The sequence below is a fragment of the Peromyscus californicus genome, unplaced genomic scaffold, assembly GCF_007827085.1.
Source record: "Peromyscus californicus insignis strain IS unplaced genomic scaffold, ASM782708v3 Scaffold_12__1_contigs__length_115047231, whole genome shotgun sequence".
Lineage (NCBI taxonomy): Eukaryota > Metazoa > Chordata > Mammalia > Rodentia > Cricetidae > Peromyscus > Peromyscus californicus.
The window spans coordinates 2938166-2953798 of NW_026294413.1; the positions used below are offsets into that span (position 1 = coordinate 2938166).

Here is a 15633-nt window from a genome sequence, read left to right on the forward strand (position 1 = left end):
TGCCTCAAAAAATACAGGAGACCGGCTGAGGAAGACACACACAGCGACCTGTGGCTCCACATGCACACTCACACAGGCACACTCACACACAGGCATGCACACATACATGTGTGTACAGAGAGACATCTGGAGACATGGTTAAGATGCACTGTATACATCTATGGAATTTTCAATGAATTAAATAAAATGAGGATTTAATTATAATTCTCATTTATTCTTATAAAACTTCAAGCCCTCTTGGTACCGTTATTTCCAAACATTTTCCCAAAATGCTGGGATAAATTACTTATCAAGTTCCCCATATCAAAATTATACACAAATGCATCTTAAAGCAGCTAAGGAAGGTGGGCTCCACTTTCAATACTGACACTAAAACTGACCAAGGCTGAGTATGAAACAGGTGGGAGAAGGAAAATGTGAGTGGGGAAGGAAACACGCGCATGCGTGGTGCAAAGATCTAGTGGGGAAGGAAACGCGCGTGTGTGGTGCAAAGATCTAGTGGGAAAAGGAAACACACGCGCACACGTGGTGCAAAGATCTAGTGGAGAAAGGAAACACAGGCACATGCGTGGTGCAAAGATCTAGTGGGGAAGGAAACACGCGCATGTGTGGTGCAACAATCTAGTGGGGAAAGGAAACACACGCACGCGTGGTGCAAAGATCTAGTGGGAAAAGGAAACACACGCGCATGTGTGGTGCAAAGATCTAGTTAGGACAGGCGCATCCTGCTGAAGCAGGCTGATCCTGGTCCCGCTGGAGGAAGAGGGAGAACAGGGTGGACAGTGTGCGATGGAGAAGACTCTCAGTCAGATCTCAGCTCGCCCGCATAGCAGCTACATGATCCTGAGATGATTCTCTGCGACAGCGCGCTGGCTTGCAGTGAGGAGAAAGCAGCTGACTGGCTAAGTGTAGCAAGTACAGCTATCTTCTCTCTCAAACTGTTCGTCAAGTTTTAATTTAGTACCACCCTTAAGGGCTGGAATTTGGCACCGTGTGCCAAAAGTTATAATAATGCACTTTATTAGATGTTTTATCCACCCCCCCCCTTTTTGAAGCCAGATCCCAAGGGGGCCTCAAACTCCCCAGGTAACAGAGGATGACCTTGAACTTGTGATCCTCGCGTCTCCACTTGCTGGTGCTGCGGTAACAGCGGCCTCAACCACATCTGATTTTATGCGGTGCTGGGGTGGCCAGGTCTTCACGCACATCAGGTAGGCGCTCTGTCAACTGGCACATCTTCGGTTTATTTTACCTTCTTGTACTTCTAGGAAAATGTTTAAATCAAGATGCTCTCAGCAAAGGAGGGAGAGCCCTCATTATTCAAGAACAGCACACTGGAGGAATGCTTGTCATTAAAGGGAAAGCCGGACCACCACAAAAGCCAACAACGTACACGATCCCCACGGCACCGTGAAGGGTGCTGTTGGAAACAAGCATGGTAGCGCCGCTCCGTTAACCCCAGGACACAGACACAGGGGTTCTCTATGCGTTCCAGGCCAATCCAAGATGGCATTATAAACCTTGTCTCAAAAAACAAAAGCCAAAAAAACAAAACAAGATTCTGCTGGGTGAAATGAAGTCACACACAAAGTAATGCTTGAATTTGGCAAATCTGTTTTTTATTTAGTGGTTATTCAGTTTCCAGTTGGAAAAAAAAACAGAATAAACCCCAAATATCAATAAATAATATTTATTTCTTAGTAATTTTCTACACTTTAGAAGTTTGATGAACATATATTTGTTTTATAACAACAAAATCAGTTATTTTACAACAAAAAACATAAATGGTAGGAAAAGAATAGATAAATAAAATTAATTGAACTCATAGCTGTATCTCTAATTTCCACATTCTCTAAAGAGTGGCTAGTCTCATTTTTCAATGTAAAGAAACATCCTTCCCTCAAGTTTCTCCCGCTCTGGTTAATGTCTAATTATTTCCTTCTTGGCTAAAATCTGTAAATAAGTCATCTATTTCTTGGCATTTCAGGAGTACAATCCTAAAGATTTTAATAAATAAATAAATCCAAGAACTGGTCTTTGAGAGCACATGGCACATGACTACACATCTGGTCTCTGACTTCTATTAAACTAGACTCTAGCCGGGCGGTGGTGGCGCACGCCTTTAATCCCAGCACTCGGGAGGCAGAGCCAGGCGGATCTCTGTGAGTTTGAGTCCAGCCTGGACTACCAAGTGAGTTCCAGGAAAGGCGCAAAGCTACACAGAGAAACCCTGTCTTGAAAAACCAAAAAAAAAAAAAAAAACTAGACTCTGAGAACCCAGAAGAGGGACTGCCCCACAAAAATGGTCTTTAAATAACCATTAGACAGAAAAATGAAGAGACAGGCCATGGACAACCCAGACTAGATTAGAACAGAAATGCAGAGCATTAAAGTCACCTTTGAAAACCAGCTGACTACACTTTGCTCACAAACACATGTAAACGAAAGGGTAGAGTTGAGCTGTCCCAGTCTACATTCTACTGCTGTGATAAACACCTTAATCAAACCAGCTTGGAGTCAAAAGGGTTAATCTAGTTGACAAGTTACAGATCTCACTGAGTTATATCACTGAGGGAAGCCTGGGCAGGAACTGAAGCAGGAGACTCTACTGGATTATTTCCAGGCTCACATTCAGCTAATTTTTTTTATACAGCTGGCCCACCTGCCCAGGTATGGCACTACCCACAATGGGATGGGCCCTCTTACACCAATCCATAATTAAGAAAATGCCTCACAAAGCCAGGCATAGTGACAAGAGCCTTTAATCCCAGCACTTTGGAGGCAAAGGCAAGCAAATCTGAGTTCAAGGCCAGCCTGGTCTACAGAGCGAGTTCCAGGACAGTCAGGACTACACAGAGAAATCCTGTCTCAAGAAAGGAAGGAAGGAAGGAAGGAAGGAAGGAAGGAAGGAAGGAAGGAAGGAAGGAAGGAAGGAAGGAAGGAGGGAGGGAAGGAAGGAAGGAAGAAAGGGGAGGGGAGGGGAGGGGAGGGGAGGGGAGGGGAGGGGAGGTGGGAAGGAAGGGAGGGAGGGCAGATGAAGGAAGGAAGGAAGGACAGACGAAGGAAGGAAGGAAGGACAAATGAAGGAAGGAAGTACAAAGGAAAAGAAGGAAGGAAGGAAGGAAGGAAGGAAGGAAGGAAGGAAGGAAGGAAGGAAGGAAGGAAGGACAGACTAAGGAAGGAAGGACAGACTAAGGAAGGAGGGAGGGAGGGAAGGAGCGAGGGAGGGAGGAAGGAAATGCCTCACAGACGTGCCTACAAGCTAATCGGACAGAAGCAATTGCTCAACTGATGGTTCCTCTTCCCAGTACGTCAAGTTAACAACTAACTATGGCACAAAGTGTCCACTAAGGCACCAAAATACAAGAGCAGCTGCCTATCGAAAGGGTAAGCACCACACCAAAATGCAGACTTAACTAACGCGCCAAGTCCAAACTGGGAAAGAAGGAAGGAAAATTCTTACCTTTGAATACTGAACTGTTAATGTACTGAATTAGGTATTTTTTTAGCTGTTTAAAGTGCACCTATGTGCCATGGCATTTATTATCTAAGATTATGAGCACATGACTACATATTTGGTCTCTGACTACTATTAAACTAAACCCTGAGAACCCAGAAGAGTAAATGGCCCACATAAATGATCTTTAAGTATCTATCTGTTGAACAAATAGACAGAAAAATGAAGGGACAGTCACAGTTATGTTCCCAAGTGGGTACATTTTAAAGAGCTGGTGAGTCCACAAAGAAGTTAGTTTGGTCTTCCCCACAAAAAAAGTATTCATCATGCTGAATACATACTTAAGAAAGGATGCATTTGTAAGAACATGGTTTTATCCTGACAAAGAGCAAGGATCAATGGATGAATGATGGATAGGTCATCATCATCTGGGGACAGATACTCAGGTTCCTGAAGCAGATGGGGGCTCCAGACCTGGAGATAGGACTGAGGAGTTCCATGACTTATGTCTACACCAAGGTTGACGCCAATGGACCTTGGGCTCATCAAACCTAACTGCATTTCACTCGAGGCTCCCAAACAAATAATCTGAATCAGGGGATATTTTAACTCAGGGGTAATTCCAGTCCAGTTGAGCACTGCATTCCTCACTTTAAACTGACCTGTTTACGGTGGTGCCACCATGGTGATGTTAGAATTTTGTCAGCAGGACACCTTGGTGTTTTGGATCTTCAAAGGTCTGAATCCAGCTGTGTTTCACTCAGACTCAAGCAGCAGTCTAACTACACAAAAATTCTTTCAACTGTTCCTATTACACTTCTTTTGCGGGACATTTGATCACACTGTGTGAAAGGCACCTTATTGGCTTAATAAAGAGCTGAATAAAGGCATCTTATTGGTTTAATAAAGAGCTGAATGGCCAATAGCTAGGCAAGACTTTCAGGGAGAAAGAAAGAGAGGGGATGTGGGGCGGGGAAGGGGGGCTGGCATGAGGGATTCACCAGCAAGACATGGAGGGAGTTGGACATACAGTATGGAGGAGAGGTGACGAGCCACAAGGCAGAATGTAAATTAATATAAACAGGCTAATTTAAGTTATAAGAGCTAGTTGGGAACAAACCTAAGCTAAGGCTAAGCTTTCATACTTAGTAAGAAGTCTCTGTGTCATTATTTGGGAGCTGGCGGTCCAAAGAAAGGCTGACTACACACCTTTGATGCACTCATACATTAGTGTTCTTTCTATTCTGTGATTTAAAAAAAAAAAAAAAAAGGCAATCTTACCAAAAGCAATCTAAAGATTCCATGCAATCCCCATCAAAATCCCAACACAATTCTTCACAGACCTGGAAAGAACAATACTCAACTTCATATGGAAAAACAAAAAACTCAGGATAGCTAAAATAATGCTGTACAATAAAGCAACCTTTGGAGGCATCACCATCTCTGACTGCAAGCTCTACTATAGAGCTACAGTAATAAAACAGCTTGGTATTGGCATAAAAACCAACATGTGGACCAATGAAATCAAATTGAAGACACTAACATTAATCCGCATACCTATGAACACTTGATTTTTGACAAAGAAGCCAAACTGTACAATGGAAAAAAGAAAGCATCTTCAACAAATGGTGCTGGCATAACTGGATGTCAACATGTAGAAGATTGCAAACAGATCCATATCTATTGCCATGCACAAAACTCAAGTCCAAGTGAATCAAAGACCTCAACATAAATCCAGTTACACTGAACCTGATAGAAGAGAAAGTAGGAAGTATCCTTGAATACATTGGCACAGGAGCCCACTTCTTAAATATAACACCAGTAGCACAGACATTGAGAGCAACAATTAATAAATGAGACCTCCTGAAACTGAGAAGTTTTTGTAGGGTAAAGGACACAATCAATAAAACAAAACAACAGCCTACAAAATGGGAAAAGATCTTCACCAACCCCACATCTGAGAGAGGGCTGATCTCCAAAATATATAAAGAATTCAAGCCAGGCGGTGGTGGTGCACACCTTTAATCCCAGCACTCGGGAGGCAGAGCCAGGTGGATCTCTGTGAGTTTGAGGCCAGCCTGGTCTACAGAGTGAGATCCAGGACAGGCACCAAAACTACACAGAGAAACCCTGTCTTGAAAAAAAAACAAACAAAACAAACAAAAAAAGAATTCAAGAAACTAGACATCAAAATACTGAACAATCTAATTAAATTAAAATGGGCTACAGAGCTAAACTGAGAATTCTCAACAGAAGAATCTCAAATGGCTGAAAGACATTTAAGGAATTGCTCAACATCCTTAGTCATCAGGGAAATGCAAATCAAAATGACTCAGATACCATCTTACACCTGTCAGAATGGTTAAGATAAAAAACAATGATGACAGCTTATGTTGGAGAGGATGTGGAGCAAGGGGAACACTCCTCCACTGCTAGTGGGAATGCAAACTTGTACAGCCACTGTGGAAATCAGTATGGCAGTTTCTCAGAAAATTGGGAATCAATCTACCTCAACACCCAGCTATACCACTCTTGAGCATATACCCAAGGAATGCTCAATTATACCACAAGGACACATGTTCAACTATGTTCATAGCAGCATTATTCATAATGGCCAGAACCTAGAAACAACCTAAATGCCCCTCAACTGAAGAATGGATAAAGAAAATGTAGCACATATACACAATGGCGTATTACTCAGTGGTAAAAAACAATGACATCATGAAATTTGCAGGCAAATGGATGGAACTAGAAAATATCATCCCAAGTGTGGTAACCCCGACTCAGAAGGACAAACATGGTATGTACTCACTCATTAGTGGATACTAGATGTAAAGCAAAGGATAACCAGACAACAACCCACAACTCCAGAGAAGCTAGCTAACAAGGAGGACGCAAAGAGAGATGCATGGATCGCCCTGTGAAGAAGTAGAAGAGATCTCCATGTAGACTGGGGGTGAAAGGGGACAATGGAGGGTAGAGGATGGGGGATGAGAACATAAGGGAATGGGATGGTTGAGCTGGAACAGGGACAGAGTGGGAGAGAAAGGAAAGAGATACCATGATAGAGGGAGACATAGGAATAGGGAGAAACCTAGTACGAGGGAAGTTCCCAGGAATCCACAGGATGACCCCACCTTAGACTATTAGCAATAGTGGTGAGGGTGCCTGAATTGGCCTACTCCAGTAATTAGATTGGTGAATACCCTAACTGTCATCATAGAGCCTTCATCCAGTAACTGATGGAAGCAGATGCAGAGATCCCCAGCCAAGTACCAGGCCAAGCTCCAGGAGTCGAAGAGAGAGAAGAGGAGGGATTCTATGAGCAAGGGACATCAGATCATGATGGGGAAACATAGAGACAACCAAACCAAACTAGTGGGAACTCATGAACTGTGGACCAATAGCTGTAGAGCCTCCAAGGGACAGGACTAGGTCCTCTGCATAGGCGAGACAGTTGCGTAGCTTGACCTGCTTAAGGGCCTCTGGCAGTAGGATCAGAATCCGTCCCTGGTGTATGAGTAGGCTTTTTGGAGCCCAGTGCTGTGGGGCAAACATGAGCTACAAAGATGGTGCCAAGAGGAAGTTAGCCCAAGTTGTTTACACTGAGATAAGATATAAATGGTCCCGAGAGGAAGTTAGCCCAAGTTGTTTACACTGAGATTAGATATAAATGATACCGAGAGGAAGTTAGCCCAAATCGTTTACACAGAGATTAGATACAAATGGTGCCGAGAGGAAGTGAGCCCAAGTTGTTTACACTGAGATAAGATATAAATGGTTCTGAGAGGAAGTTAGCTCAAATTGTTTATGCTGAGATAAGATACAAAGATCAAGAGATGATGTCAGTGCATAAACAACTCGTAAACAAGGAAATGAGTATAGGGTAACCTTTAAAACGATTGTTTGGTTCCTTCCACCCCCTCCTAGGGTTCTGAGGTTTTTTTGCTATAAAAGAGGCTTACTGCCTAACAATAAATGAGTTCTGGCTTGACGTGACTCCCCGCTGCATCTGATTGTCTCCGGTAAGAGGAAGGCTGAGAAACTTTCCTCGGTTCCAGGCCACCTCTTCAGAGGTGACCTAAATTCCCGGTGGGACAAGACCCCACACAGTGCCTATCGTGTGACACCTTACACAACCTTGGAGGTGGGGAGAGGCTTGCTCCTGCCTCTACTGAATGTACCAGGCTCTGCTGGCTCCCCATGGGAGGCCTTGCCTTGGAGGAGGTGGGAATGGGGGATAGGTTAGGGGGGGAAGGCTGGGGGACAGGAGGAGAGGGGGATCTGTGGTTGGTATGGAAAATGATTAGAAAATTTCTTAATTAAAAAAAATACAACTGAAAAAAAAAAGAAGAAGAAAATGCCTCAAAGGCTGGCCTACAGGCAATCTGAGGGAAGCCTGTTCTCAACTGAGGTACCTCTTCTGGAGTGACTCTAGGTTTGTATCAAATTGACAAAAAATTAACCAGCACAGCTCATTACCTCAAGGAACACAGGTTTTGCCCTTAGTGACTCACTGGAACTGCTGTCCTAAAGGAAGGCCAAATCCAGCACACTCTGTAGGTGTGAAAGACACTAAGGAGACGTGCTCAAGAGGATTGAAGAGACGGGTTGGGGGGGCGGGCAAAAACCAGAGAACATTCCACTAAGATGAGGACTACAGCTGAGTGTAGCAACTCATACCTGCAGTCCCAGTACTTGGGAGGCTGGAGCCAGACTGCTATGAGTTTGAAGCCCGTCTGGGCAGAAGGAGACCCTGTCTAAAAACAGAAAAAAAGGGCAACAATCATGAGGAGCAAGAAGCACCATGTGAGGTGCTGGAGAGACGGCACAGCAGTTAAAAGTACTTGCTTCTCTTGCAGAGGAACCAGCGCTTGGTTCCCAGCATCCCCATGACGGCTCACAACCATCCACAACTCCAGTTCTAGGGAATCCAATGCCTCATCTCACCTCCACTGGCGCCAGGCATACACATGATACACACACACACACACATACAGGCCAATCATACACATAAAATAATATTTGAAAATCTTAGGAGGGGGACAGCACCATTCGATGTCACATGCCACTGGTCACTCTGTCCGGAGCAGCTTTGGCAATGTGCTGGGACAGCCTCATCACAGCCGGTATCATCAAACAGAAGACAAACTGCAGAGCTAAGGATGCAGGAAGACTTAGAGATGGACTTCCAGAAAGCGCCATTGGAAAGGGAGTGCTCGGCAGCTGGGCAGGGGCACACGAGATCATTGGAGATGTATGTTTCTGTATTTGCAAGGAAAAGCTCAGAAAAGACCACTCCACACTTACTAACCAAACATTTACCAGGGCAAAGTCTAGGTGCTTTATCACAGGCACTCACTGTCCTTTCCACCATGAGGGATCTAAAGGACAGTTTACTTCGCCATGGCAAAGACGCACCAAGTCAAGGGGGGGGCAAGGGAGAGGCTCCCTCCCGGCTCTGGGCGTCTCCAGAGTCTGAGGAATCCACAGGACAAAATATCAGCTCTGCTAGTGCCAGGCTTGTTCTCAGAAGAGGAGAGCTTAAAAAGTAACAATGACAGCTTTAGAAAGAGAAAACGACCAAGTATGAACAAGCAGGACAGTGAGGGGGTGCCCAGGTGAGAGACCTGGGGCTTTTTTTCCCCCAGCTGGGCTGAGTGTGAGATGTGGTGAGATGTGAAACAATCTTGAAGCGAGAGAGCACACAGGGATGGCCAAATCCAACAAACTTCACCAAGAAACTGTGCCTATGGCTCAGCTTGGATCAGACACCCAAATTAACACATGGTTGGAGTCTTATTCGACATGCACAGCAAGCCAGGAATAGCAGTGGCTGAGTCTAGATGAGATGTAAATGAAATAATTAACTACATGGTCCAGACTGGCCATGTTACAGACAAGTACTAGACAAGGACGACAACCAGGAGGATCCCAGGCTGGGGTGGGCTGTCACTACTAAGGGAAGCTGAAGGATGTGCATTCACACTGAGGACAACAGGTCCAGCTGAGCCAGACACACGATGCCCACCACTGCCCGCTCTGTTGGCTCCTCCTGCCCATCCTACACGTAACAGAACGGCCTTGTAATGCCACTTGCTGCTTTTGCAGGTCTCACGACCACTACACCGTGGTCACTCTAAGTGTCCCTTGCATATCTCCAACTGGACTCTGAAGACACTTCAACACTCATCTTCCAAACAAATGAGCTTTTCTTGCTCTGCATTCCCTACTTTCGTGAATGGTAACCCATGATCTAACCAGCTGCCTAAGACATAAACCCGTCACCCTGCATCCCTTCTCCCCTCAATCTAAAATGCTTGACTCACAGCATACCCTGCCCACCTCAACACCTTTCAATTCCTCCTTATGCTGCTATACTGGTTAGTTTTTGTCAACTTGACATAAGCCTACACATATCTAGGAAGAGGAAGTGCTGTGGAATGTTATTTTAAGGTGTGTTACATTTGTTTATGCTGTGGAACATTTGTTTAATGATGCAAAGATGTGTTGTGTTGCATTCTTTTATGTTTCATTTGTTTAACTCTCTGAAGCTGTGCTACTGAGCCTGTCTAGCACACCTGACTGGTCTAATAAAGAGCTGAACATTCCATAGCAAGGCAGGAGAAAGAATAGGCGGGGCTCCCAGGCAGAGAGAATAAATAGAAGAAGAAATCTGGGAGAAAAAGAAGAGCAAGATTACAAAAGTAAGAAAAGGAAAAAGCCCAGAGGCAAAAGGTAGATGGAATAATTTAAAGTTAAGAAAAGCTGGCAAGAAGCAAGACCAGCTAAGGCTGGCATTTATAAGTAAGAATAAGCTTCCGAGGGTGGTTTATCTGGGAGCTGGGTGGGAGGCCCCCAGAAGAGCAAAGAGTTAAAGAGTAAAAAAAAAAAAAAAAAAAAAAAACCAACAACACATCTCAACTGAGGACTTGCCTCCATCAAATTAGCTTGTAGGTGTGTCTGCAGGACATTTTCCTGACTGATGACTGGTGTGGGAGGGCCCAGCCCATTGTGAGTGGCAGTCCTGAGTCCTGTAACAAAGCTAGCAGAGCAAGCCATGGGCAGCAGGTCAGTAAGCAGCATTTTTGCATGGTCTCTGCTTCAGTTCCCACTGCACTGCAGGTTCCCGACTGGAACTCTTGTCCTGGCTTCCCTCCATATGGACTGTGAACTATACGGTGAAATAAACCCTTCGGTTTAAGATGCTTTTAATCTTATGTCTTTATCACAGAGAGAGAAACCAGGGCACTGTCAGTCCTCAGTGTTACCATTTTAATCAGGCCTTCGGCATCTCCCCCGACAAGACTAACTGTTCTCTCTCCCTTCCTGTGGGCCAGTCTCTTGTCCTGATGTTTGTTCATCGGACTCTCGATTTCAGAAAGCTGAGAAGGAAGTCCAGATTTCGGGTACCCAAATCAGTCCTTCTGAAGGTAACTCTGGAGTCAGGACCCCGAGGGTATGTGAATGTGCTCTGAGTTGTCCAGCTGGTTGTTGTCTGCCAAGCAGGCAGCCCTTGGGGACTTCAGCTCCACTGCTGAAAACCAGCTCCCATTTTCTTCCCACAGAGAGAAGCAGACCGACGATGGTCCTAGAACTTGTTGTTCTTCCTACATCTCAGGACTCTGTCCTTTCATTTCTTCCTAACTCTTCAATCTCAAAGCCCCACTGGGTCTTTCCTGACAGTGTTAATGACACCCTGAAGCCTCTCTAGATGTGAGCTCTCCTGTGGCCGCCCCCAAGTGCAGCTCCAGCCTCCCTGTGTGAGCCATTCACGAAGTGCATCTCCAGCTCACCATCACCTCTTTTCATCCTACTCACTCCTCGGTCACCATAATCTCACTCATCTCCATAACAACTGGAGAAGCTGTTCTGGATGTGCCTCTCCTTCCAAAAAGGTCACTTTCCAGACTTCATTTTGAATCTTGGCGGCATCTGTCTGTTAACTGTCCCTTCCCGAGGACGCGCACACACACACCATCCTTGGCCTCTCCTCGGCCTGCTTCCTGAACTCTACTGCTTCTTCCTCTGTAGACATTAAAATGTCTACAGGTTCTGGCTCCAGTTCCTGTCCCACCTTCCACCGCCCTCTGAGACCTCACCTCAGGACTGCTCACTCCAACCATCATCAACAAGCCCTTCATCTTTGCCTCTTGCCCTTGTCCCGCCATGTTCTGCTCTCTCCACTGACGGGCCTAACAAACCCTCGCCTCTCAAAAAAATCAGCTCAAATACTGCTTCTTGTAAGCAGATCATCTTAACACCCGAGTCTCTCCCCACCAGACTCCCTGCAACTAGCACATTGCACTGAGCACAGATGTCCTTTTTTTTTTCTCCCCTCTAGACAGTGAATTCCTTGGGAACTAGACCTGGCACATATTAAACATGTAATTAGTGTTTGTCAGATGCATTATACATAGCAAATATATACTGTGATGTGAATGAGTAATGAGAATACTTATTAATAAAATGATGACTACATGTATCATTCAGTGTAGACTGGAGTGACGAGACTAGTCTATTTAACCAAAATTATGTACACTATTTACAAGCACTTTTACCCAATCCTAACTGACATAGAGTAAGACAGTTTCAAAGAAATGGTCACAAATGCTCTTCCCCTGGGTTACAGCCTTGGCAGCACATGCCTCCCTCAGAACTTTGTACACACCCTGCTGCATCTACTTTGGACTTTGTGCATGCCACCTCCTTTCTTCAAAATGGTTTTCTGTTGCAGAATATTTGTTTACACTGTAAAGATGTGTCTCTACCTAGGGCACCTTTTGATTGGTTTAATAAAGAGCTAAATGGCCAATAACTAAGCAGGAGAGATAGGCAGGACTTCTGGGCAGAGAGGGGAAACTCACGCTTGAGAGATGCCAGCCGGATGCAGAATGATTTGGACACACAGAATGGGATAGAGGTAAAATGGTAGAATGAAGGTTAATAAAAATATGGGTTAATTTAAGTTATAAGAGCTAGTTAAAAACAAGCCTAAGCTAAAGGCCAAGCTTTCATAATTAATGAATGTCTACGTATGATTATTTGGGAGCTGGCTGCAGGCAGAAAAGAAAGTCCAACTACAATTTTCTGAATGAACTGTAGCATGCCTGGCTCCTCTACACTCCCAAGGCTTCTTCCCCAAACACAGAGCAGCACTGCACCATAACTTCAACCTCTGCCATGATTCACTGCACCTGACACGATTGGGAAGCACTTTAATTACTTATTAACCTATTTGATGTTGGACTCCTTTATTCTGTTCACCACTTTATTGTCTATATAAACCACTCAAGGTTTCAGGAGGCACTCACAGACACCTGTTGAATGAATGGGGGAGGTACTCAACAGACACCTGTTGAATGAATGTGGGGTAACTTAACAGACACCTGTTGAATGAATGGGGGTGGTAAATGTTAACACTAAAGTGCCCTTATCGCCTAATTACAATGTGAGAAAAGTGCTGGTGTAGGAAATGGCAGGGATTTCTCTCAGGAGAGACAGTTACTCCCCATCTTTAGGGATAGGCAGAGAGATGCATCACCTTTCCTGAGGATACTCACTCAGAAGCAGACCTCTGACTTCACCACAGAGCCATTCAGCTGCCTATCCAAAGGACATCACTCAGCGTGGTGGCTACACGGGAGAAATCACTGACGCAGGCAAAGCCACTAACATTCAGGAGCTGAACTGGCTCTACAGTATTGGTCTATAGAAATGACTGGTCTAGGGGAACCACCACTAAGCTCTACTGTCAACATAAGCCTGAACCTAAGACTTGCCCAGCACCGTGTTCCCAAAACCAAACACAGTTCACGGGTCCTGAATACTTGTTAAATGTGCACATCAAGCATGTCCTAAGAGGAAGAGCCATCCCATTAACTCCCACACTCTGAACGTACTTATTTTAGACAGGTCAAGAGAGCTGAACTACCTGTGCATTGGTTTTACCTTTCCTAGAGTTGTGCTGATTCAACTTTGACTATATTTTGCCCACACAACCTAACCCATAACATGGTACTGCTATTAATCAGATTTCTCCTACGTATGCGTGCTTGCGTGTGTGTGTGTGTGTCTGTGTGTGTGTGTGTGTGTGTGTGTGTGTGTGTGTGTGAAGGTTGATGCTGGATATCTACCTCAATCACTCCTCCACTTTTTTGTTTATTTATTTTGACACACATCTCTCACTGAACCTGGAGCTCACCAGCTTAGCTTCACTGGCTGGCCAGCAAGCCAGAGGATGCTCCTGCCTCCTGTCTCGTTGGCAGGGTTACAGACACACACTGCCATGCCTGGCTTTCACCTGGGTACTGGAAACTAGAACTCTCAGGTCTGCACGCTTGCAGTCCAAGCATCCTACCTGCTGAGCCATCTCCCCAGCCACTCTCGCACTTTTTAACTTTTGTGTGTGTTTTTGGTGCAAAAGGATGCCTCAGTGTGCTGAGAACAACTAAATCAGAGAAATTTACTGTTCACGTCATATCCACCCACAAACGGCAGCTCTAGGAAAGCTACCTTATTCATCCAAAGAGTAGTCTGAAGATGAACTCATTAGTAGCGCTGATGGATTCTGGGGCCAATATGTGAAAGATTCCATAAGTTAAATTAGCTATGAAATATGGGGGGTCATAATCAAACATTAAATCCACTTCAAAGCCTGAGAAGGTAAGCTGTGAGGATGATTTAAGATGATGTCGTTGGTTCTGAGAGTTAGTCACTCTCAGCTCTCTGAGAGACTCATGACATTCACAACAAAACTTTCTGGAGATGCCAGGCACTTCTGTGCTCTGGCAACAGTAACTTCGCATGTGGAGATGGGAAGTACCAACAGTGATAAGTAAATGCGAATTGGAGCTTGTTCAAACAGTTCGCTATTGGTGTATCGGTGCCTAATCTCAACACTGTTTAATTAAGAGTTCACTCTCTCTAAAGTCAACACAATACTGTGGGGGTAAGGTGCTTCGGAGACTGAATAAACTTCTCCGCCCTCCACCTGCAGACCACTGCTGACACTCTAGGAGAGTGCAGCTGCATCCAGAAGCAAAGCGTGCGCTCTCTTGCCAAATGACTTCCTAACTTCACTTTAAAGCGCTTTAGTCGGTTTCCCGGCTCCCCAATACTCTTCAGGGACAATGGGGAAGAAGTACATGGAAGTTAAAACTGAGGGGGCAGATGCTGGGGCAGAGGATGAAATTCACCCGATCCAGGAATCAGATGGGTCCCAAAGCAGCCTATATGAATGAAAGGGGAGAGGGAACCGAGCAGGATTCCAGCGTCGCCCCCGCGGGGACGTCTTCCAGCCCCGCACTCGAGCCATCAAGGGCATGGGCCCGGGCCACGAGATTAGCGGGGCACCCGGCCAGACCCCAACTGCCCAGCCCACCTGCAGCAGGGCAGGAGCTGCCGCGCACCGTGCCTCGGGAGGTGCCGGGAGCGGGCAGGACGTGCGCCCCTCCGCCCTCGGGGCTGCGGTGGGGGCGGCGCCCGCGGCCCCCCAAGAACTGCCAAGGTTCCGACGCGGGAGGCAAGGGGCCCCCTAGCCTTTTGCAAAGCCGAGTCTCTGGGGCCCCCAAGCCGGGTCCGGGAAGTGCCCAGGATGGAACGAAGAGCGCCCCAAGGATGGAGGAGCCGGTACTCACAAAGCCCACTGGAGCCGGTGCTGGTGAACATGGTCCCGCCGGGCCGGGAGCCCCCACGGGGCGTCAGGGGGAGGGGAGGCGGAGGTGGCGAGCCCCCAGCGACCGCGCAGGCGCACTCTTAACCAGAGAGCAAAGTCGGCCCAGCGAGGCGCTCCCGAGCCGCCGGAAGGAAGGCGCATGCGCGGCCTGTGGGGCGAGCACACTCGGCCGGAGTCCTCCCCTTCCTGCGAGGAAGGGAAGTGCGTCCGTGCCGGCGGGTCGGGTACGCGGGTTATTCCGGTAGTCCCGGCTGATTTGGGAGATTGATCTGCAGACGTCAGAGCGCCCGGTGCAGAGGCTCCTCTGCTCGCACAGCGGCGGTGGCAGCCGGTTCTTCCGCTGTAGAATACCGGGTCTTTCTCGAGCCTGGGCCGCGGTTTCCACGCATGCTCAGTACTTCCGAACAGACCACGGAGCTCAGCAAACCCACCTCGGAACACAGTCTGAGCTTCCGGTGACCCACTGTAGAAAACTGTTTTTAAATTTTTTTTTCTTTTA

General features: G+C 46.3%; 1 protein-coding gene across 2 annotated transcripts in view; it reads right to left on the bottom strand.

The window, feature by feature from the left end:
* Ubac2 (UBA domain containing 2) overlaps positions 1-15244 on the bottom strand; it is a 184008-nt gene extending 168764 nt beyond the window's left edge. For both annotated transcript variants that reach the window (XM_052732403.1, XM_052732402.1), the window contains exon 1: positions 15097-15244. In XM_052732403.1, coding sequence (XP_052588363.1) covers positions 15097-15127 — 31 coding nt within the window. In that variant the 5' untranslated portion in view covers positions 15128-15244. The remainder of the gene's footprint in view (positions 1-15096) is intronic.
* Between the last annotated feature and the right edge of the window lie 389 nt (positions 15245-15633).